General features: G+C 37.1%; 1 protein-coding gene across 2 annotated transcripts; it reads right to left on the reverse strand.

The window, feature by feature from the left end:
- On the reverse strand, positions 1–26,221 carry LOC109676825 (neutral amino acid uniporter 4-like). 2 transcript variants are annotated; one of them, XM_074081065.1, is made up of 8 exons: positions 26,117–26,221; positions 22,767–22,862; positions 20,752–20,836; positions 16,667–16,894; positions 14,707–14,808; positions 11,472–11,641; positions 3,558–3,727; positions 1–752 (listed from the first exon to the last, which is right to left on the reverse strand). In XM_074081065.1, the coding sequence occupies exons 2-8, from the start codon at positions 22,826–22,828 to the stop codon at positions 445–447; spliced, it is 1,125 nt and encodes a 374-aa protein (XP_073937166.1). In that variant the 5' UTR covers positions 22,829–22,862; positions 26,117–26,221; the 3' UTR covers positions 1–444. The 2 variants fall into 2 exon arrangements, with proteins under 2 accessions (XP_073937166.1, XP_073937173.1); XM_074081072.1 differs by lacking the exon at positions 26,117–26,221 and adding an exon at positions 24,234–24,290.

A 26,221-nucleotide genomic window follows, 5' to 3' on the forward strand; every position in this document is an offset into this window, starting at 1 on the left:
TATATTATACATAAAGTCTACTTTGAGATTCACTTGGATGGTCTGGAGAAATTGTATATTTATATAGCCTTATTTAATTCCCTTATAGTTGAAATCCTGTACCTTCTCAACTCAGCAGCAAAAGAAGAACACAGGGAGAAGAGAGGTAAATTTGGGTTAAAGTGTTTATATGAAGAATAATAGAGTGCTTTTATTCTTTAATTTTTTATATTTGAAATTTAATAATGAATTTTTAAAAACTATATACCTAGTGCATAAAACCAAGGGTCTCTAATGGTACAGCACTGCTGTGAAAGACTTAGTTTACTGTCCAGTCTGAATGCTCTACCAACCCAACAGTGTACTCGGCACTATTTTTAAGAACACGGCGATGTGTTTTCTGGCTCTTCTTTTAACAATTTTCAGAACTGAGATAGTAGCAGTGGCCTCAGAGCTCTGCTTCTTCTACCTCAAGCCAGAGGCTAAGCATGTTGAAGTCGAATTTGGAGGAGGGCTTGGTTGAGTGCCAGATGCAATCTTAGGACTAGGATAAATAATCTCTTCAACAGTTACGTATGTACTTAGCAAGAAGCCAACAACTCCAGTGAATGCTATAGAAATATTTTTCAGGACCATCCATATGTTGTAATGCTCCTTTGAAAATGTAAGGATTTCAACCAGAGGTGGTAGGATCAGGGCCAACGTGCTGCTGCTCACAGCTCCAACAAAGGAAATCACAATGTCTAAACGAGGAATGAGAATTGCTCCAGCACCTAGAAAACAGAAATACATGCTCTTCTAAATTTAAATGTTTGGCACTTACATGAATACTAAATGTACATCTTTTCGATACAGTAAATGTAATTAACAGAAGTCAGATTCTAAACTACTCCTTGTGGAAAAATATTTTGCTCTGAGTGATGGGAGAAAACAAACTAGAACAGAGAGTGATCTTTCCTGGACTGTCACTTGTGAACAGTTTAACTTTATTTTTCCACTGTAAGTCATGTAGTTTATTTCCAAAGCATTTCCATTATTCTGCCTCCTACACAGCTCATTCTACAATACACAAAACAGGTGGTATGGTTTGAGTAAGTAAGAGATAGTTTGCAATAGAATTCCAATTAACTGATATAAAAGCAACAATGGAAACAGCAAATCACAGTTATGCAAACACCACTATAATCACTGAGCAAGAAGAGTTGCTGAAGGAGACTAAAACTTGTGGTCAAAAATTGGATGAGTTAGATATGGTGGTGCACAACTTCAAGCCTAGCACTAGAGAGACTAGCAGGAGGACTGCTAGTCAAGGCCAGCTTGGGCTACACAGCAAGTTGCTGTCTCCAAAAAGTCAAAGGCCTAAGATGTGGTTCAGTGGTATAGCACTTGCCTAGCATGCCCAAGGACCTGGATTGGATCTCCAACCTTACGATGAAAAAAAAACTGAATAAGGATATTTATAAACTCTAAAAGTATCTTCCCTAACACACTAATGATAAAAGTTCTTTGGAGTACAGAAATATGTCAGAGACCACCTTAACCAAGTTATCAAAGCTAACATAACCAATAAGAGATAGAGGTACTGGGATGTAGTACCTAGCATCAGTCTTGTGGTATTTTTGCTAAACGTGCCTAACTTTAAACCAGGTGTGGTGCTGTACATCTGTAATCCCAGTACTTGGGAGGATAACACAAAAGGACCACAAGTTTGAGGCCAGCCTGGAATATACAGTTAGACTCTGTCTCAAAAAAGGAAGAAAAAAAAAAAAGCTTAATTTCAATCACAAGAAAGCACCAGAAAAATCCAATCTGAAGGAAATTCTACAGAAACTACTGGCATTTCAAAAGCATCAAGATCCAAAAAGGCAAGGACTATCAAGATTAGAAAAAACTAAGAAGACATGACAACTAAATTAAAGTGGAACCTCAGATTCACTCCTGGACCAGAAAAGGCTATTACTGGCAAAACTACAGTAAGGTCTATAAATTGTAGCACTGTATCCATGCTATTATCCTGGTTTTAGTAACTGCATTATGCTTATACACCTGTTAACATCAGAGGAAGTTAAGTAAAGGGTTAATAGTAACTCTACTTAATTTGACAACTTTCCTATCTAAATTACTTCAAATTGAAGTGATTTTTTTCAGTAAGTCAAGTTGTGCTTAAAAAGTAATATTAGAATTTCTTTGTGTTTGGAGCCTTCCAAACCCTCTTTTCTAGCTCTTCATGAACTATGTGAGTTGTTATAAACTACAGTCACTTTACTGTACCATAGAACATGAGAATTTACTCCTCCTACCTAATGGCATACTCCAGTATTGTGAGCAGGATTATCTTTCCAAGTCATTCACAAGTTTTCTGTAAGTTTTAATCTGCTGCTTTCTTGACGGTATCTTGATCTTACCAAAAGGTACCCACAGCAGATGTGCAAAAACCTAGTCTTATATTCTTTCTTCAATTCATCCTTAAATCATCTGCTGAGTGGTTTACTGAGGGTTTGGAGTTTGTTCCTCTGGAAGCTGTGGACATTACCGGTGCCTCCAGACATAATCCTGCCACCATGCTGCTTCTCTGACGTCCAATTACGCAGCTGGCAGCTGTCCATGCTGGTCTCCCATTGCTACCATTTTCTCTCTAATCCTTGTTATCCTGCTCTGTATTTCTAAGTCCATTTCCTTTTGTTTCTCAACACTTCTACCTTCTTTGTCTTTTACTAAACATTCTGTGAGGTATCGATATGTCTATACCTATACATACAGTTTAATTTGTCCTTTTTGTAATTTAATCTTGATTTGCAGTCTACTGGTTTCTCTATTTGTTAATTTTTGTTCATGAGTTTTTTAATCCCTTCTCCTTGTAACTCTCCATGTTTTTCAAGAGGATGTAGGATTAATTTGGAACTAAGTTACCACTGTATTTTTCATAGAAACTGAAGCTATTACTTACCATTTTCTGTTCAAATTGTTTTGGAAGCTAGTCATAAAACTGCTTTGAAATTACAAATCTAACTTCATACCTATACGGCTAAAAGTCAGATAAGGCCAGATAAACATAACCAGAACCTCACCATCCAAAACAACTTTCCATTTGGAATCTAGTTTTTCTCAGTGATCTTTTTCAATAATCCAAGCTATCAGTAGTAAATTAAGAGAAATAACATTGGAAACCATCTGGAGGAACACTGTGTAACTGTAGTATTTACACGCTTAATTTCTATCATCAGACACTTTTAAGTCATGTAATAGTATAATTACAGTGAGATACATCCATTCTGTAAAACCATTATATAAGCAACAAATCTTTGTTACAGAAAAGGCTCAATATTTGATGTTATTAGTATACTTTCACCAAACCAAACATATAAAACTCAAATGAACAAAAACAATAGATCAAGGGATAGTTTAGTCATTACAAAAATTCACTACAGGATTATGTTTTAAATAAGTTGTCCTGTGTCATCTACATGCAACTAGGTGAATAAAATTGTTTTTAAAATAATAAAATATGTAATTTAAACAGCTTCACTTTAATAAATGCAACAATAAAAACTGCGATATAAATATGTAATGATACTTACAAGTAATACTAACCAAGAGGGACCTTATCCCAAATTCACAGATTTGCTTCCATTTAGCATGAAATCTGGATGTGACTCCAGGAATAATGATCTCTGCTGGAACACAGAACTGAACTGAATATGTCACAAAAATGCCAAAGGAATATACAATTTTCACCAATTGATATAACCTGTTGAAAAAAATTCAAAATTTAGTAATTCTTAGTATCAGTCTAGTTTTCCTTTTTTATTTTTATAAAGTAAACAAGAAATACAGAACCCACCAACTAAAAATGCTTAGTTGTAAAAAAAAAAAAAAAAGCCAAGTGATGTCCCCTAAATTTGTAATGATACACGTTTATCTCACTTTGAGGAGCCTCAAAGGTTGGAATGTGGTTCACAAAAATTTGGAACATATTATTTGAACAGTTTATTTTGTGCTCAGCCAGTATTCTTAGACAACACTCAGTCCCATGAAGAACAAATGTTTTTTCAACTTTCTTTTTAAAAATTGAGGTATACCTGTAGTTCTTTGAAATTCTGAGTCATAATCTCAGTGGTCTGTATGTGGAAGAAAAACTTCCTATCAAACTCCGAGTTACATAGTTCTCCTTATTTAAAAATCTTGGTAGGCATGGCATTAGTTGGAGAAATGCCATGAATCCTAAGTCCAAAAGGAAGACATCTAATGGTTCATCCTGCAAAGTTCTCTAAATTATCTGTATGATCTTGGTGTTAAATCACACTCATCAGGGAAATACAGTTGTTGGGTTATTGCTCTGTCCAAGTAAATTCACCACTTTGATACTCAGTATTTCAACACTGCATAACAATTTCCAGTTCTATAAATATCCTTAGATTTCTTTAGTTACTTATTATTTATATCTTTTATTATAGATTTTTGTGTGATACATAAAAGTTGCACACATTTAGAGGGTACAGTGTGGTATTTCAGCACATGTACATGATGTGTGATGATCTTTAGATCTCTATCTTGTTGATAGCCTCCTGTCAAAGCCTAGCATGCATTTCTTGATAAAGACCTTGGTAAAGTTCCTTCAGCAAAAGATGACTTTTTCAATATTGAAAATCACAGGGCTTAGAAAAACATAAACAGACTGATGATGCCCTTGGGTTACCAATAATAAAGTGTTGCATTTTTAATATGTTAATACTTTCCAACAATCAAAAGAAATATCCAATCACTCTTATTTTTTAAAGAAACAAACTAAAAAGGAGACCATGCTGTGGCATTAAGGGCTGTAATGAAAACACGTTTTGTTTCAGCAGAAATATCACTGATAGCCACAATTTTCCCATCTATGAGTTACTTTTATTTTATTTAATTTTTTGTGGTACCAGATGCTGAACCCACTTTCTGCCACTTGGGTCATTTCCCTTCCCCATTGTTTGTATTTTGAGATACGGTCTAGCTAATTTTCCCTGGCTGGTCTCAAACTCACAGAATCCTCCTGCTTCTACCTCCTGAGTAGCTAGGATTGCAGGTATCAGCCACTATACCCTACTCCCACCTATGAGCTCTATGTACAGACAACAGTTTTTCTCTAAAAACAAATGCTATCATTTTAAAAGGCTACAAACTATTCCACTTTGGGTAAAGTGGTTAATTGGACTTTAAGCTTACATTAGACTTAAAGCAGTAAGGATTATAACCAGTTCTCTAATTGATGGCCAAGCAAGAAGGAATCAGTAAGTTTCCTTTTGTAACAACATAGTAATCATAGGCATGAGAAGAAATAAGGCTTAGTAGAAATACAGTATGTAAGAAATAAAGGAATTCTTTAGGCTATCAAAAATAAATCTTAATTTTAAATTAGCTAAGGATGCATTTCTCAGCTTGAGGCTTAAAAGTTAAATAACTCTAAATTCAAGTTATTGAAAATATATAAACTAAAACCAAAAGGTTGCTGGTTCATAGACTCTGATATGCAATTGCAGAGAATTAAATGAATACTCTCATTAATTTATTATTAATTTAAAAGAATTGCATTGCTTTTTGAAGCTCACTTCCAAAGTTCCTAAGACTTGAGACTGTTTTGGTCTTCTCTATACAGGACTGCAATGCATTTAGTAGGAGACACATATTAATGTTAATTAATCATATGGACACCTTACATTTAAAAACCCAACTTGGGAAATCGGTTGTTGGCTGATTCTTTCTCTCAAGGTTGAATACAGAAGTTAGCCTTGAAATACTTGATAACTCACTTTCCCTCTTTGTTCTTTCATCAAAGTCAGGTTGAGAATTTTGACAGCTTAGCTCTGTCAAGAGGAAAAGTCACACCAACGGAGGACTAGCTATAATCCAGTAACCATCTTCAACATGTTCCCTAGAACATAAGCTTTACCAAGGCTTTTATCTGTTCCCTCGGTATCTATAGAGTGAAGAGAACTTGGGACATATTCAGCATGCAGTAAATACCTGTTGGATTAATGAATGACTTTGGTAGACACCCTTCATTTCAAGTCTAACATAATTCATACCAGCCATCTTCATACCAGAGGCAGTTTGCACCAGATCCCCCATTACAGGCAACTTTAATATCAGAAGTCGATTACTAAGAGGTTGTGAGGATATACGAATCTTCTTTTTCAGTGTCCTCACATTTACTTAGATAGTTATTACTGACTGACTGATTTGGTGCCTCTTGGTGAATCCACTCTTTCCTAAATACCTTCACGTAGGTGCCAACCTCCTTGAGCTTGGCCCACTGACTACCAGGACATCACGGATGGCAGCTGGATTTCTTGCCACTACACATCAGTTTTTTCCCACACTGTTCAGACTCCGATCTCTAGCAGGCTACAGATAGGGACTCAGACTTGTGCTGCCCACCTGTTATCCCAGCTAGCAGAAAGCACAAATAGGAGGATCAAGGTCATAAAGGGAGGCCCTATCCCAAAATCGACCAACATGAAAAGGGCTCTCGGAGTGGCTCAAGTGGTAGAGCACCAGTGTAGAAAGCGTGAGGTCCTCAGTTCATCCCTCCTGTACAGGGGTGGGGGAAGCACAAAACGAACGTGAAGAAATGAAACTACAACAAAAAGAAACAAAGAAAAGTCTCTGCTCCTATGAGGTATGTCATCACCTGAGAGGCTTCCTTAAGACAGAACACAAATGCTGTTTGCTATTCCTTCTGCTTACGACATGCTCCCAGCACTTTTAGCTTAAAGACAGGGTCTCCTGTTTTTGCCTGGTATTCTGGACAGTGATCCTCCTATTTATGCCTTCTGTGTAGCTGGGATTATAGGAATGAACTACCACATGGAGCTTTTATGTTGAGATGGTGTCTTGCTAACTTTTTGCCAGGCTGGCAGCGCACCCTCTCAATCTTCATCTCCCAAGTAGCTGGGATTACAGATGTGGGCCACCACACCCAGCCTAAAAGGTGCAGTGTTTAACAGTAGAGTGCAAATGATGCTGTGCTGAAAGTAGGCCATTTGTCGTACTGCCCCCAGGGGAACTGCCTTTTTCTTTCCTCTGCCATTTCGGTTACTGCTATACTTTGGTAAGTGTGCCCCAGAGGCCCATGTAGTACAAGCTTAGTCCCCAGCTTGGGACTTTTAGGAGGCTGTGAAACCTGTAAGAGGTGGAGTCTTGTGGGATGACTTCAGGTCATGGGGGGAGGCTGCCTTTGAAGAGGCAGAGGAACACAGCCCCTTCCTCTTCAACTTTCCCACTGCTGGGCCCTGAGGTGAGTGGGTGGCTTCGCTTTGCTGTCTCTCATCATGATGTGTTGCCTCAACACAGGTTCAAAGCAACAGAGCCAATTACTCGTGGACGGAAATTTCTAAAACTGAAAGCCAAATAGATTTTTCCTTACTTTTTCACTTTATAAGTTTATTATCTGAGGTATTTGTTAAAACAGAAAGTAAGTTACTTTACAGAGAAACTTGGAAAAACTGCTAAAACTCTACTTGATTAGGACTAGAGGTGGTGTCTTGTTCACATGCGGAGTGCTTTTAAACCTGAACAGTATTCAGTAATTCTGCACCAAGTGCCTCCCACGTGTGAGTCATCGTCTAGATGGCAGGACGATGGCGAACACAGACCTGGAAGGTGCAGAGCCCATCCTCGCACGCTAAGGTTCTATCTAGCTCAGAATCATGAATTTGCCTCATTATCACCTTTAAATCACACTCTTCACTTCACATGCCAAATTTATTACACTGAACAGTGTTGCTCATAAACAGTTTTTTAAAGAGATATGTCAGAGAGATTGAGAATATCAATAACTTGGAGCTTCTCTAAGCCACACTTCCTTTACCCTAGTGTTTCTCTCCAATTCAATCTTTTCTTGAAGAAAACCCTTACAGATGCAGACTGTCAATCAGTTTGGCCTCAAAAGCTGTTTGGTGTCTCTTAACATTAGTTCCCTCGGTTGCTCTGGTGACGGCCATCCTCTTTCACACTCAGTGGTACACTGTGCCTTCCATGGCCGCTTCAATTAAACACGGCAAGAGAAGGCAGGAAGCATATTATGAAAAGAATCTCAGACAGTACCCCAGGGTCACTGTAGTCACTCTCACGTTATAGAAGGCTGTAACTACAAGAATCTGCACTCTACTCCAGTGCAGCCACAGACTGTGTTGTCCTCAGGGTGAATATTAACAGTCTCACAACTGCAAACCACATAAAGCGTATCTCCATCGTTAAGTAATGAACAGGAATTAGCTAACAGAAGTTCTCTGAAAGGAAGTATTCATCTTGACTTGCTTTCCCATTTGCCCCAGGCTTTTATTATTTCTTACAATAATATTTGTAGGTTTTCTAGATGAAAAATCAGGAGACTTGCTAGACTTTCCTTGAGTGCAACTATGACCTAACAGTCTCCTTGTAATTGAGAGCACAGCTAATTCCATTCTAACAGGAGATTCAGAGGACCAGAGGAGGTGAGAGGTGAGAGGTGCGGAGGGGCTGCGGCAAAGAGAAGGGCCACTTGGAGCTACGAGAGGGACCCTGTTACCCCAAGACTGAACTCCCCCTATTCTTGTCCACTGCTCCTTCATGTTTTTAGCTGTCTGGGAATAAGAATATCTTAACTTGAATGGGTCCATACTTCCACTTCAGTCCCTTCTCTGATAAGATTTTCCTTAAATGCTTTTGAGAATACGAGAAACAAAAAATTCTGAGATTGTTTCTACCTACATTTTATATTTGACATTAAAAACGCCTGTTTAGGGCTTGGCACAATGACTCATGCCTGTAATCCCTGGTTCTTAGGAGGTGCAAACTGGGAGGATTGCAATTTGAGGACAGCCAAGCAAAATGCTACTTAGACCCCCATCTCAACAAATAATCCAGATGTCATGGTGTGTGCCTGTGATCTCATCTACATAGGAGGACTTAAACACTGGAATCATGGTCCAGGCTGGCCTGGGCGAATGCACAAGACTCTATCTGAAAAATAACTGAAGCAAAAAAGGTTGGGGACATGGATAAAGTGGTAGAGCACCTGCCTAGCAAGCACTGGGCACTGAGTTCACTGCATTACAGCCAAAAAAAATTTTTTAAGCCTGTCAATTTTCTTAAAAGAATACATACAAAATGGCCAACAGATATATGAAGAAAATGCTCAGTGAAATTATACCACCTTACTCTGCTTACAGTGTCTATTACCAAAAGATGAGAAGTGCTGGCAAGAATCTGCACAACACTGGCAGCCACTATGGGAAATAGCTCAAAGTTCCCCAAAAAAACAAAAATACAACTACTGTGCAAACCAGCAATCCAGTGCTTGATACATCAAAAAGACACCTGCTCTCCCATGTTCATTGCAGCACTATTCACAGTAGCTAGGATGTGGAATCAATGGTCATCAACAGACAAATGGATAAAGAAAATGTGCTATTGTACACATACTTAATATAATACTATTTAGCATAAAAAGCATGAAATCCTGTCAATCATGACAAGCATGGACCTGGAAGACAGTATGTTAAATAAGAGGTACAGAAAGAAAAATACTGCATGACCTCACTGGTAACGGGATCTAAACAACTGATCTCACAGAGTGGAGAGTAGACTACTGAGAAGAACAGGGGAGCTGGATGAGGAAGGCAGTCAATGGGTGTAATGTTACTGCTTGCTAGAGAGTAAGCTCTGGTGGTCTGTGGCACAGAAGGATGTATTAGTCAGGCTTCTGCATCACTATGATCACAATACCTGAGAGACAACGTAAAGAGAGATTTATTTTAGCTCATGGTGGGGACAGTGTGGTGCAGCAGATTGTATCATGGCAGGCGGGAAGCAGAGCAAAGGGGGTGCAAGAAGGGGTCAGGTCATCAGCGACCTACTTCCTCCAACTAGGCCCTATCTCCTACCTTTTACAACCCCATGATGCCATCACTGTCTGCATCCATCAAGGGACAGATCCACTGATTAGGTCAGAGCCCTCACGAGCTAATCGTCTCTGGGAACACCCAAGGTGTGCCTTACAAACCCAATGAAACTAACAATCACAGAGAGTGAGTATAATTAATAATCATGCATTATGTATCTCAAAATAGTTTCAAGCAAAAAAATCTGAATGTACAAGCATGGAGAAATAATGAAGGTTTAAGGTGATAACTTTGTAATTAACCTTAGTTGACCACTGCCTCATGTGTGTGTAATCAGGACATCACATTGTACTTCATACATACACAAAAGTACTGTCGATCAAAAAACCAAAGTAACAAAATACTTGTCAAATTTAGCATGCTTTTTAAGATTCAGTCTAAATGATATTATGTCTGCACAGTATTCAAAAAGATGAGCTACACTACATTTCTTAGCCATCACTCTTATACTAACTGTTGATTAAAGCATCTAGTCCTTCCTAAGCTTCTTGTTCGTATTATAAAGAGGAAAAAAAGCACATTTGAAGGATACAAAATGATATAATGAATGACACTGGTTAATTAAATGGCTGCTGAACAACTATGTCTTATTTATAGCAATGACTCCAGCTTGTACCATATTTATAACACTTGAAACATGTCTCCATTTTGTAATAAATGAAATACATTTATAAAATGTCAGCTAAAAGAAAACTGTTATTTTATAAAAAGATAAGCAGACTGCACATGTGCCCCTATATAAGCAGAAATCACCCCAATCACATTTCCTGTGTCATAAATGGCTTCTTATGCAATTTCTTCTAATTGACTCCAGGACTTGAATGATGAATAAGTGGTAAACCCTCATCAGGAAGCATTGGAGATACCATTTCAGCTCTTGCTGGTTTTATCTAGGTTTCAGTCTTCTATCCAAGTAGCTAAAGAAGTAGTGTTATCTAATTAAGTCATCAATTCAGCATTTATTCTTCGCATTTATCAAATCTAATGCATTCCATTTCATCTTATAAGTAAAGTAATAGTCATGGACAACATCTTTTTAAAGTTTCCAAGGAACAACCTCTGGAAGAAGGAAAAACCATATAAATTGCTTTGTTTAACATCGCAATAGCTTTAATATTAAAGAAAACACTCAGGTATATCATTTCATCATTTAGAGTGAGCCCCAACTAGAGTTTGAAAGGATTTGAGGTACAAACAATATAAAGTTCACCAGTAAAAGAGCAAGGACCATAAAATTATGGGATAGTTTATTTTATTATAAATGCACAGTGTTTGGTTTTTTGGTAGCAAAGAAAGTTATTAATATTTTTATTAAAGTGTCTTTGTATTGGATGAACCCATGTTCTGCATCTACACTTGCCTGGAATTTAGAGTGACTTACAATTTTTAAATCCTTTTTTAAAAGAATCCCAAAGGGATTCATAAATGGTCTCCTCTGAGAATTATGAAAAAATTCTAGGTTACACAAATAAATCACACTAAAAACTTGAAATGTTTAAATCATACATCCATCAAATACTGGTCTATCTATAAAATATGTGAACTAGAATTCACAAACTTATAGTCACCTACCACACATCCTGGGGAAGATTTAAAGTTATACTGCCTTTGATCTCATCACGAAAACACATGTATCCTAAAGTAGCCAAGGTAACATACAAAGCTGTGACAATCCCCATGCCGATGCTCAATGCTTGAGGAAAGCGTTTTGATTCTTTCATTTGGTTTTCCAATGGAAGGACCTAAAAATAGGATAAAATTATTTTTTGAAGGACACAGGATACAAATATCTCAAAATAACAGCGTTTCATATATACAAATTGGTCTATATACAAATTTTTTCTTTGAAAGCGACACATATAATTGTTAGGTATTTTTCTATGTGCTATGTGTTTTTATACTACATACTTTTAATTCTTAAGAAGATTTGAAAACCTGCTCTTAGCAGACAAACTTATCAGTTTTTTAAGTAACCTTTTTATTTTAGAGTAAGTTACATTTACAAAGAAGATGCAAAGAAGACACAGAAACCTCATACACACCGACACAGCTTTCCTGCTGTTAACCTTTCCTAGTACCCTGGCATGAACAGCACTGGGACATGACTGGTAACTGAATTCCAAACTTCATTTGAATTTCATTAGTTTTCCACTAATGCCTTTTCTCTGTTTCAGGCTCTCATCCGGAAAAATCACCTTGCTTCCTTAGTCTCCTCTGGTCTACGAGTTTCTCAATCCTTCCTTGTTCTTCATTATCTTGACATTTTTGGAGTATTATTTGTTCTGCATTATGTTTCTAATGTGGGTTTGTCTACACTTTCCTAGTCATTAGACTGGTATTACAGGTTTTAGAGGACACCACAGAGAGGAAGCGCTCTTCTCATCAGACATGTTATCCTGATGGCAACCTACCTAGCCGTTTCCCAGGATTCTCTGTTGTAAAGCTACTTTTCTTCTTCCTCCTCATACTCTCTTTATTGAAAGTGAGTCTCTAAATCCAGCCCATATTTCAAGGACTAAGGGGGAATGAACTCCCCAAAAGAGTTTCCTCTTTTCCAGCTCTACATGAACTGCTTGGGAGTCTTTCCCATGTGTTTGTGTATGTTAGCATGGACTTGCATGGATCTGTTTTACACATCAGGCTTACACCCAATACTCTTTTATTCCTATTGTGCAGCACTGTGAATTCTCCCACAAAGGCTCCTGTGTCCTTTCACAGGCCTCCACTTTTGTTTTGGAGCACTTTCCCGCTTTATAGCACAAGAAACTCCACATTCATCTTACTTATTTGCTTCCACCCTAAATCAGACATTTTTCTCCAAAGAAGTATGGTTGACTTTGGAGAGTGGTGCTTAAAATTCAGATTTGGGTGCTGGTGTGCTTGTTCCTACCGGGCGTCACTGCTTGTAGGCCTCAGGAGACAGAGGTAGGTAATGTACTCATGTCTGCTGACCCACGGACACATCTGTGACTATTTCCATGCATACACCTATACTACTGTTTGTCAGTTTTAGTAAGACCAATAGATGACTTTCATTGTGTAAAAAAAACTTTTAAAGAAAGTCAGTAAGGGCTAAGAAGAAATAAAGTTTTTTTCAGCTAATCTTCAGAGGGTTTGGTCATACACTTTGATCCTATTAATGAAAACCCTGTGTAATTACAATAGCAAGTATTTACTTGAGTGTTTACAATATGGTAGGTATTATTCTAACAGCTTTGCAAGCAGCATCTCACAGTCATCAGTACATCCCAATATGATAATAACTCTACTATTATCCCCACTTTTCCTGAAAGTAAGTTAGTTATTAAGAGCACAACAGAGTGAAGAAGCAGGGTGATTCTGTGGAGACCTTCCAGATCCCATCAGGGATGAATGTGCCAGTGCTGTTAGAAAAGAGAGGGGGAGGAAACTAACATTTCCTGAGCCTCCTCTGTGACACACAGCATTGCAGGTGTTGTATGTATAGTATGCTTTCTGGAACAGACTGGAGAAATAGGAAAGAAGAATCAGCATGCCTGAATAACTGACAGAATGGGGAATGAACAACAGAGTGAGAAGGATTTACTGCAATGTTTCAGCACAGTTAAGCTAACAAAAAAGGACAATGAGAAAGTGAAGCTGGTTCTGGATGAGAATGTATGTGATGGACTCTGAAGTTGTTGAATCTGAGATGTCAGAGACAATGCTTAACTAGAAATTTCCAAGAGTTAACGAAATACTAGAACTCACCAGTTAAACACAAAAATTAAAATTAAATAGATGTGAAAATTCTCTAAAGGAGAACTCAGAGAGCAAAACCCCATGTCAAATGGTATATATCTTTTCAATCTATTCTGTCTGGGGTTCAGATAGATGATAGATAGACAGACAGAGAGACAGATAGGTATTTATAGCAATTTTTGCTCCCAATACCAAATCATCAAACTATGGAACAAAGTAAATTCAAATAGTTTACTTTCCCCAAATCTACAAATTCTAAGTTATATACAAACTGGAAGAAACTTAAATGGATATTTAAGAGCTTTAGGATGCCTTTATCTCTTAGCATTAGCTTTGGGGTAACAATGTTTCTCAAAAAAAAAAAAGAAAAGAAAAGAAAGCCTGACATGCACACATCTAAAGGGAGAATTTGTATTTGACTTTCATATGACAATAACTCTGTCAAATAATCTAGCCTATAAAATATGACACTGGGGATGTGCTTGAATATGAGGGATATGGATAAATCTGAACTGGCCATGACTTAAATTTTTGAAGCTGGGTGTTATGTACATAGAAGACCATAATACTACTCTTAAATTTTGACAAGGTTTAAAATTTTCCATAGTACAATGTTAAAAACCATCTAGTCTAATACCATTATTCTATTTATAAAGAAAAAGAATTAGAGACCCTGAGTTACATGTTTAAGAGCAATCTACTGGTCAGTGGAAGAATGATCAAGTCTGTCAACACCAGATTGGAAATCACATTCTAGAAATAAAGACAAGTGAAACAAAAAAGGGAAACATTAGTCAGGTACCTGTGGCTCATGCCTGTAATCCTAGCTACTTGGGAGGCTGAGATTGGGAGGATCACTCACGGTTTGAGGTTAGACAGGGCAAAGAGTTTTTGAGATCTCATCTCCAAAATAACCAGAGCAAAATGGACTGGAGGTAGAGCTCCTGCTTTGCAAGCATGAAGCCCCAAGTTCAAATCCCAGTCCCACCAAAAAAAAAAGGCAGGGGAACATGCATTTTTATGTGGTTTCACTATACAAATCCTAGTGTTGAGTTTTTTTAAAACAATAATAAACACTTATTCTTACCACTCCTATGCCTTCAAAGGCAAATACAGCAGTATCAAAAAAAAAAAGTGGGTATTTTTTCCAACCAGCCACTACTGGAAGATTGTGGGGATCTGGCATGTTCTGCAGAAAGGAAGGGGGAAAGACAAGTTACATTTTTACTTATTTTTAAGAATTGAAAATGGAAGCAAAATCATGTTCTCCTGGACTTCACAGCAGCAAACATGAGTTACAAAGTGAATATTTCTTTCAATAAACACAATAAGCATCCTATGTTACATGTGGCTAAGCTGTTAGGATTAATTGCCAAAGCAACTGTTTCCCTCATGCCCACACATTCCATCTAACTGAATGCTCCTGATTATCTGTTCTACCTGCAATCCAGGCTGTGCACTGGACAAGGCTCCTGTCATAACAGGAAACACACAAGCAGCTCAGGTCTCAGGTACCCACTGCTGCTGCTGTCTCCACTCCATCACTGCTCCCTCGGTTCTCTACAGCACCTGGTCCTGACCTAGGCTTTCTACCTCACAACTCTGCTGCTCCCCAGAACAGGTCTCTTCCAGCTTCATGTTTATTCTTTGACATGACCCTTAGTTATTACCCTTAGTATTTATCTCTATATGCCCTCACACTGCCTTTGACAACTTGACCCCGACTCACAGCCTCACAATCTAGACAAACTCACAAACAGCACACCTTATTCAAGATCTGTAGCACCACAATGGCTACTTCTTCTAAATCCCCCAAGTCTACTCCCTACCTCCCCACCATCTTGAGTTCACTCTCTTACCTAGTCAGAAGTAAAATTCAAGGCCAAGGGAAGACCAAAGTGTAAAAGCCCTTGGATAATTTGGGGAATAGAGAGGTCGGTACACCTGAAGTACACACAGCACTGTGTGACATGACTTAGTGACACATGAGTGAAAACATGTGACAGTGTGAGAATGGAAAGGGACCCAAAGGCCAGGGTCATCCGATATTACTAAACCGTTATTCAAGGCGAGCATGAGGCTATTTCACTTCCCCGTGCATGAGCTCACACTGTTCCCTCTGCCCCTATGGGAATGACCTTTTCTGTCCCACTAAGTCTTAAACGTTCAGCTAGGGTCACAGACCCTAAAATCCTTTTGTGATCTTCTTTCCTGCTTTACTACATTCATTTGTGCTATGAAAAAGAATACAGGTTTGGGAATTCAGAGATGGGAAAAACAAAAAAGACTCCCCAGAAGAGTTTGCAATGAATTGTAATAGAGATTTTACAATTACCTTGAAAGAAGGTATAGGATGGGTTAGACAGGAGGGAACAAAACAGGGTTCTCAACCATTTTAGGGTCATTGGCCCCTTTCAGATACGAAAGTCCTCTCACTGCTTAGCAGGAAAATGCATATACATATAAGGAAATGCTAAGTCTTACAAAAATTCTAAGGGACTTTCAAATTCCTAAATCCAAAGAAATCTTTTTAAAGCAATTGGGTAAAGAATCCCAGACCACAGCTGATGAAATCAGTGCATGTTTTACATGCAGTCCAGGAGAAGGGGCCACAGCCTCACAGAGTGGCAGCAGACTTAGGCAGTGATAAGAAAATGACAGAATTACATACATATCCATCCCTTGTGATTGGGTTGGCATGTGATTTTAAAATTTTAAATGAGTAACAATACACTCAATGAGTTGTCCCATGTGAACACTGTATTAAGAGCACAATCCTAAATCTCACAACATCTCTAACAGGGTGGGCAGGTACCACCAAATTCTGAAGCATATTTGCCAAGAGTCAAAACCAGACCTGAGTACAAAGCCTGTACCTGTCATGTCTGTCACACACTTTTCTAGTCAAAAGTTCCCCCAAGGATAACAGTAACTGCTTGTCTGCTGTGTGCCTCACATCCAGTGCAGTTCTTTACATATCATACTATTACCTCTAAAGTAAACAAAAGTCTTACTTAAATGTGACATTTTGCTAAAAGTGTACTTACCCTCACAACATATTGGTAAATTATCACGAGACTGACAGCCATGGAAATGTTGGCAAGAAACAAAAGCACAAACAGATTCTTTAGCTCACGAATGAAGACCAGAAGAATTACAAATGGAAGAAAGCAAAGCATGTATATCCTCAGGTCCACAGTTCTCCTCTCACATGCACTAGATGAACTGGAAGTATTCGAAGCAAACACTCTGCTTTCCAATAATCCTTCATGAACCTGTATCAGATTAGCAAAGGAGTAAGGAAGCAGGGAAAACATCCAACTTACAAACATAAAAGGTACACAGAAACCCATAATCTATACACACTACGATAGATTCCCAGGGCATGCACTATAATAAATAAGATATTTACATATTTTCAAGATATTCTGGCTTCCTAGAAACTCTTACGTATGTAGACATCAGGTGTAAGGATAACTGAGGTAAGAGAATCTCCTTCGGGAGATAACTTCTTATATTGTACTGTAAAAATAAAGTCCACCAGGAAATTATGGCGATGGATTTACTAATTTACTTTGGAGCTCTGTGACTATCATGCTCAAGTTCCCAGCAAAGGTCTTGAAGATCTGCTCTGAGATCTCAGCACCTTCTTCAGAGTAGGAAACGAGTGCTAAGTACTTCTCCGAAACACACAGCAGCCAAAGCAAAGTTTAAAGACCATGCAGAAGGCAACTGCTTATAGATTACCACCACTATCAATACATATATTCTAAGTCGCCACCAGATTCATGTACGGCCATTTGCTAGACAGCAGGTCACTTCTGCTTGAGTAGAAATCTTTTACAAGATAAACCAACTTCATCTGAAAACTTATTCACCCACTTCCATAACCCGATTTTCAGATTTACTATTTGCAGGTTCCACATATTAAAAATTGTCTGTGATTCAATTAATCATATAATCCAACTTACTAAAATAGATGAAATTTATAGAAGATTTTAGAAACAATTTTAAAACGTACAGCCAAAGAAATCACACTGCAATATAAGTACCAATGAAAACCCATTTTCCCCACACTCTGCACCCTCCTTGGAATATACTGCTACAATCAAGAGCCTGGATACATAGATTCTTAAGAAGTTGACTATAATCACAACAGCTAGTACCATTTAGCACTTTTTGTGTATCAGGCACTGAACTACATGCCTCTTATATACCTCGTTATATCCTCAAAATGGCTCTCAGAAGTGGGTTACAGTACCAATTTCAATTTAAACTACAGGAAACTGAAGCTTAGAAAGTAGAAAAATTTACATAGTACCAAGCTAGGGAGTAGGGGTTGTAGAATCCAAACTTAGGCCTGAGAATTGTGAGAGCTCCATGTTAACCTGACCAAATTCTGCAACACAGAGAAGGTGCTCTGAGCAAGTGCCACCTGCCCTGCGCTGACACATCGCTCTTGGAGTGGAGAAAGAGGCCAACAAGTCAGAACTTTTGAAACAAAGCTCTGATATGGTTGATAATTCAAGAGTTTCCTTTACTTTACTGTACATTTGTAATTTATGATAAGCAATGCTTAATGTCACTCAGGTGGTGGGGACTTCATCGACTACATTTTTAAGCTATGTGGCAATTTATAACTCGCACTCTCTCATGCTATGCCACGCACCGTTTAAGAGATGCATAGCTCACCATTATCTTTCTGGTAACTGGCATCAGAGCTTTATATTTTAGTTTCTATTAATCTGAATTGAAGCAAAATTGGCAACTTGCATCCTTTGGCATTAAGAAGAGAGCTCATTACTAACTCAATTCTTGCAACAACTAAATTGTTTAGAGCCAAGGGCTTCTTATCAAAGCAGTACCTCTGAAAACAGTATTAGGTAAAGGTGAAAGTTAAGCTCTAACATGAATTTCTGGCAAAAAATAAGGCAGTAACACAAACCATTTTTAAAGGGCTGTCTGAATTACTGGGTGCTTGGTAACTTAAAATTAATTCTATCATAAATATATTTTAGCATTCATTGGCAGAAAGATGGTTATGACAATTCTCAGGATTAAAAATTACAATAAATAAAAATGTAGATACATACCTAGAGCAAGATTCAGGTAAACATTTGAGTCCTTCGGTGCCCTCTAGAGACAGAGATGGGCTATCTAATAGGACTTCTATGGTCTCACATGTTTACCAGAAGGTACAACACTAGAACAAATATTATAAAATAAAATTACTAAATTTAGTTCTTTCCATTTAGACTTCAAATTTACTAAAATCTACTAAATCTTAACTTTTCAATGGCTTATAATTTAATGGTTAAAGTTCCAAAGGCAAATTAAGTTCTTTGGTAAAGCTAAAGAATTAATGTCATATACTTCCCTACAAGTAATGCTAATGGAAGCACTGACACTTTATTTGATAAACAAGAGCACAAGCAGAACTGCTGGTTCTTTCCATCCCCTCACGTCTCTTCTCTACGTGCTGTCACTGGTCTCTCGCTCTATTCTACAATAACATATATCTGAGAGAACACCTGTACCTAAAGGATCAGCAGAAGTTTAAGTTACAAATTTTTCTTCCAGAAAAGTTTGTTTCGCAAGTTGTCCTTTCTCTCATAGGGTTTGGGAGTCTAGTGGTGGAAATCAACCTATAAATTAATTTTAATACTGTATGATCAAGGTTATTTTTTGAAGTCTTACAGAAGTGAGGAAAAAATAATAAATTCCAGGAAGAGGTGAAGAAAAGGATGTCATGGAGAAACAGCTATGGAAGGTTTCCCAGGTGACACTGAAACTGGGAAATTTTCCAGAAATACACAAAACTTTTATAAATGCTGAGATGTGGAAATAAAGCGCTCACAACTAAGTGTGACCCTTTAAGAGACCCTCTCATTTCTGTACGACAGCTCCACCAACTCTTTCAACATTAAACAGCTGTGGCTCAAGTGTAATCTACAGGGATGGACAAAATCAGGGGTTGACAAAGCACAACCTGCACAGCAAATATGGTCCACCATCTGGTTTTGCAAATAAAACTTTACTGGAATACTGCCACATTTATTTGTCTACATATTGTTGTCTATGGCTGAGTTGAGTAGTTGCAACAGACACCATATGGCCTGAAAAGCAGAAAATACTTTTTACTTAACATTTTACGGAAAGTTTGCCAATTCTTGGTCTTAACATAAAATGAAGCACACTTTGTATTTAGAAAAAGAGAGTCAAATGTATACTTATATATACTTTGAGGTTCTTTAGAAAACATATTTACATCATCTTGTATTAAACATCTGTAAGACAATTCTTTATTTATTACGTATAATGTTTACTGCACTATATATATTTGGATAATGTTATTGGCTGAAAAGGTGGTTAAAGAAGATGGGGGTAAATAGGAATTAGTACCAGTCATAAAGAAATATGTCTGACTGTTTTGGCATGAGTTTTTATTCTGGTATTTTGCACGCTTGTCCACATAGACTGTCGACTGTATTTGCCATCAAAGCTGCAAACCACCTCCTCTTCAAGCAAACCCTTCTAACACAGACAGAATATAGAAAACTATAATGCTCAGATACTACCTTTTTAAACAATGGCAGCAATTACTGGATTTTAGTAAGAAATGCTCACTTTTTATAAACCTCACTTTTTTGGGTTGCTGGATAATCCATGTACTCTCTATAGAATATCAGAGTAAAGAATACGACCCTGAAATATCTATACATATGCTTTTGAGATCTAAATTTTGGGGGGTTGATTTCATTTTTATTTTGAGGGACTGGGTCTTGCTCTGTAGCCTTGAACTCACAATCCTCCTGTCTCAGTTTTCTGAGTGCTGTGACCATAGACATGTGCCACTATGCCAGGCTAAATTTCAAGTCACTAAGAATTAGCAAATCATGTCATGGTCTGATTTGAAAGAACAGACATCATCGATACCATAAAACAAACAGAAAAATCAAAATAGTATCAGAAATCCAACTTGCAAAACAGAAGACTAAAGGAAAACCTGTAAAATAAGAACGTTTATGAAAGGAAGACATTTTAGTATTTAACCCTGGCTTCCACAGAAGAAATATGCCGTAAGCAGAGCATTAGAAGAAAATGATGTCACTAACTAGAGAAAAATACTCACTTGCTTTACATTTTCAGCTAAGAAGACAATATAAACACTGCAGAATCCCAGCTGTGTTATCACCAGAAAAAAGTCAACCACACTCCTATAAAGAGAATCCACAAATAAGTGTCAGTAACAACTGGTAAAATGTCAGTGTAGTACTTCTCCTTTGGACTGCTATTTAGCTCCTTGTCATGGACTACTTTATGATAGGATATAGTTTTTACTTCCTTAAGTGAAGAACATTTAAAATTTTTGCTTCCTGCAAACATCATATATTATGATCAGTATGCCACTAGAATTATAGAGCAAGGAGGAACAGAAATGTTTCTTCCTTTTCCCCACATCTCCCTACTTTCATCCTGTTATAGTAAATTTCTTTCCTAATAAACTTTGCTATTGTTTTCACTACAAAACAAAAAAGAATTATAGAGCAAAAGAATGCCCAATTAAATTAAAAAGCCAAGATTTTTACATCACTACCTATTCCTGAAATTCAACAGTTGGAGGACATCTGCTTATAAAACAAGGTCACAAAAAATACCACACCTCTACATCCCAAGTTCTTTTTCTTGTCAGTGCAGTGTATCACGGCATTTGCAAATGTGTGACGCATGCTTGGTACTGTTCAAACCATTACTAAGGATGTAGAACGGAGAGTAAGAGGACATAGCTTAAATCAAACCAAGAGCTCACTTACTAGTTTTTCTCTATTTTTAGTGAGTGAGCTAGGAAACTCCAGCTATATAAAATACTATACAGGAAAGAGAAAGAAATATCACCAAAGCTATCAGTCAAAGTGACATTATTTGGGATGGCAGTTCTCAAGTTACAACATTTGCCTCCATGTTATCAATACACAGCCACACTTCACTGTTTTGGTCCAGAGACAAGGTGTGACTGCAACGGCATGCATCCATTAACTGATAATGGTCTCTTGTCTGACCATCAGTGTCAACAAAACCCACAGATAATCCTTCTCACTTGGAATTAAAAGGCCCCTGGCCTATCTTCATTCTGCCATAATGCTACCATTCTCTCCCTGGTTCTTCAGAGATATGATTTGTAAGTTACCTTGATACCCTAAAATAAATTCAAGTTTCATTTCTCTGATGAATTACATTCAAGTATTTTAGTATTCCCTTAACATTTTCACCTTTGATTTTAGTGTCCTACCCACAATGTTTCCAGCCATTTCTAACTGAAAGCCATTTTCCTTATAGAAGTAAACAAAGCTGCTTCTAATCTGGGGCAGAAGAAAGATGGGGTTTGGGGTTCTGGATTCTGTAGGCAAGACCGAGATTCTTTTCCTAGTGTATATTATTTCCAAGTGTTAGGTTCTGTCTCCTTCCTTCTCCTCAGTATATCAAGAACTCAGGAACCTCATGAACTTATGAACAAACCTAAATTTATGAAAATCACCAGAAAAGCCTTCTTTAATCATAAACTACTAACGTTGCTCTTTTTCTTTAATTCCTACCACATATATCATCTGTACCACAGTTAGCATTTTGTTGATTATTCGTGCTTTCTTAATTTTCTTAAATATCCTGTGTTCACCTGGCTTAGAGGTGCCATGTTACCAATAAGAAAGCTATCTAACTAATAAGACAGTAAGATATAAAATACAAACAGACCTCAGAGGTTTTATGAACATATAGTTAAACACAATTTTATTTGAAATAATGAGACTGTAACATTTTTCTTGATTTTTTTCCTTTCATTTAAATAATTATTAAACATGATTATCTCATTGGTTGACCAGATGCTTATAAATATCATTTTATTTAATCTATTATAAAAATTTTGTGAAATGTAAGTTCATTTCATAGTGAGATACTCAAACCAAAACAATGAATAACTAGACCAAGGCTATTAAACAGAAAGTTGGTAGAGTTAGGATTTGAACCCAAGGCTGTCTAACTCTGAAGGCCAGTTATTATGTCCTCTCAGCTTGATTTATATCAGATTAAGAAACTTAAAAATTAACAAAATTTCAGCAGCTAGATATTAAAAAGATAGCAAGTGCCTACCTTCCCCAAGCTGCTTGCTTCTGAAGACAACTCCAAGGGCTGGCTTCCATAGCAAGACTCATGGTGTCACTATAACCCAAGGCTGGCTTTTTAAACCTGTCATTTAATCTCACTCACACACACACACACACACACACACAAAAGAAAAACATTTAGTTGGTCCACAAAACCACTCCTAAAAAGGAAACTCTAATAAGTGGAAATTAATGAAAACAGGGCTATGAAGTGATAGATTAGTTTTCAAAATGTGAAGCTCTATATACTCCTAAAAACAGGCCTCAAGATACTATAAATCTTTATCTGTCCTTTTCATCAGAATTTTAATTTTTATCTACTGCTAAAGTTTACCTAGCTACAGAATTCAGAGGAGCTAGTATTTTTGCTTCAATGATTTTGATATTTGAAATACATGAAAAAATTGACTAGACTGCTCCTGTTCCGATTATTTTATAATGTAACTGCATGAATTTCCATTATATTCTCATGTAAAGTATCTCATTTAATCTTCAAAATAGCACCATGAGGAAGGCATTATTTCACCATTCTCTCTCCAACCTTCTTTTTGCAAGTATGCATAGTTATTTAAACATCGTAAGTGACGTGCCTCTTTTTAAGAACATTCAACAATGACAAAAGAGCCAAGACTAGAATTCTGGTCTACTGGAATAGGATTTTTTTTTTAATGGTTTGTTGTCCAGTAGAAATGTTTCATAAAAAATAAACAAAAAGGCATGTATTATTTTACTGATATCGACAAGCCCCATACATCAGTACACAGCACTGAAGACACTATACCCAAAACTAAACTGCTAATAAATTAAAGACCTTGGGCTATAACTGAAAGTGTACCACTGACTCCATTTCCTCTTTATATCTATTCTGATTTTCCCACTGGTACTAGGCAAAAAAAAAAAAAAAGGCCACCCTATCTCACTAATAAGGTTCATATCATAAGTACTATGAAGATCGCTCATTTGTGGATTCAATCAAACATATATGGAAAACACTGTATTGGATATATTCAGACTTATTTTTCATGTCATTATTCCCTAAGTAATACAGCATAACAACTATTTGCATTGCATCTACACTGTATCAGGCATTACAAGTAACTAGAGATGATTTGACTTATGAGGAGGAAGTGCCGTGGCACCACGCAAACACTCCACTGCTGAGTGTGAGGGACTTGTGCAGCTGCAGATTTGGTGTCTGTGGAGATGGGACCAATACTCTGAGAATGTTAAGGATGACTAAACAGATGACTACATTTACATCTTATGCAATGCTACCCCATCCCATACTCATTATCTTAGATGTGTCTACATACAGATGAAAGGAAATACAGCCTCTGGTTGAAAAGCACAGACATATAAGGCTACGATGCTCTAAATAAGCACACAGCTTTAAAATAAATTAGACTTAATGAATCCACATTTACCTCTGACACAGAAAGTGACTGCAACACACCAGTATGTGCGTACTGTGAACAGAAATGATTCCTGTGAACACAAGGCTGATTGGCCCAAGCTGTGGGAAAGAAAATGCAAAATGTTTAAATATTTAAATTTAAAGACACTGGTTAATCATAAAATCAGTAAGTCAGTGTACTACTGATTTTCAATGAAAAAAATTGGACAAAATGATTAGTTATTTGCATAAGGGAAAAAATCAATAAACTTGATACAGAAAGGACATTAAGCAATATTTAAGACAACACGCATGATAACACTGCAAAAAAAGAAATGGGTCCAATCAAAAGTGTTAAATATAACTTCTTTACTTTATAAATGAGTTCTCCCCATCAAGGTTCTCTGTAATTACAGTAATTTCTCTAACAATGTTTTAAATGTTTGTTTTTAAAAGATATCATTACTCCTTTTGTTAACTATGTTTCCTTGTCTGAAAACTGTATACTTCATTCTGAGTCTAAAGAAAAATGGAGACTATACAATAATCTGCTCTATAACTACGTTTATTGTTGTAAGTACACTGCTCAAATCTCTGAAATTCCAAAAGACAAAACCATACCTGGAAAGTTCCAATATTGTGCTAGGTTTCATGGGGGTTTTATCAAAGAGTATAAATAAGTAATTAACAACAAATGAAAACAGTAATTCTCATCTTATATCATTATCACAGTTCACATAATTTTATCATTACAACAAAGATCTCCTAAATATCACTTCACCGGTTATATTTGGTGAGGCTGTATGCTAGCTGGCAGTGATTTTTGCTTACAATTACCTACAAGCTGAGTGCAGATTACAAAGAAGTCTTACCACTACGCCTGCATTTTTAATTGCCAATGGGAGTCCTAAAAGGCCTGTCCCAATATTTCCTTTAAGAAGATGCATCAGAGTTTGCACAAACCTGAAAAGTAAAAATTGTGAGATTTTAAACATTTTAGAACAAAACTATTAAAATCACAATTATAATTTTACTATTAGAAGGGAAGTGAAAATTTAATCTAGGTGACGAGCCTATTTCCACTTCACACGTAATCCAGAATTCATACTTGGTTCCAGTCCTATCTTTGTTACTTACAAGTGGAACAGAGAATTATTGTGAAAATTGAATGAGATATTTAACTGAAAGTGGTTTTGCACACTGAAAAGTGATAACGAAATGATGACTTTCTTGTAAGATACTTTGCTGCTATGACTTCAGAACAATGTGGAAGATTAGGCTGGTAAAACAGCACTTTACTGGCACTGTCTATATAATCAGGGCACTAAACACCTGGCCTATGATTATCAATCTGAGAGGAAGTTAATTAAAAGAAAAGCACAAGTTTAAAACTACCTGTGTTATCAAGTAAGATAACTATCAATTAATTTCTGAACATCACAAATTCCCTCAGGGATCTGACCTAAGAATAGTTGCTAGGCAGCAGCTGAAGAAACTTTTCTTGACCAAGAAATTAAAGCTAGGAAGAGCACAGAATTACTAGGCAAAACTGCTTGCCTAGAATCTTTTAGTTCATACTCTTCTCTTCCAACAAATTTCATGTTACTTTGTTTAATCACTGAACTCCTTTCAGGATAAGAACTCATTAATGATAAGGACACATCAGTAAGTTGTGTCTTTCCTACAACTTTGTTCATACCGCTCTTTTGCGTTCTCAATCTCCCTTCTCTCAGGACACACAGCATGTGACATGCATCCTTGTGGTAACTCTTAGACACTGCGCATTGTCATTTAAATTATTACTGCTTCCCAACTAGATTGAAAACTCCTTTAAGGTGGAAACTGCAGCTTAATCATCTTTATGTTCCAAGCCTTTCCTGTAGATGATTACAAAATACATGCTTAATGAAGACAAAAAGGAGACTGTAAATGCTAATACTTACGAAATACCATGTTGGTCATCAAGTTGGTAGTGCTTCTGAATAGGCAGGAGTGCTTCTTTGTGGTCTTCATCTGAAGAAGTACTATCGAAATTCTGTTCATTTATT

The sequence above is a fragment of the Castor canadensis genome, chromosome 1 (assembly GCF_047511655.1).
Source record: "Castor canadensis chromosome 1, mCasCan1.hap1v2, whole genome shotgun sequence".
NCBI lineage: Eukaryota > Metazoa > Chordata > Mammalia > Rodentia > Castoridae > Castor > Castor canadensis.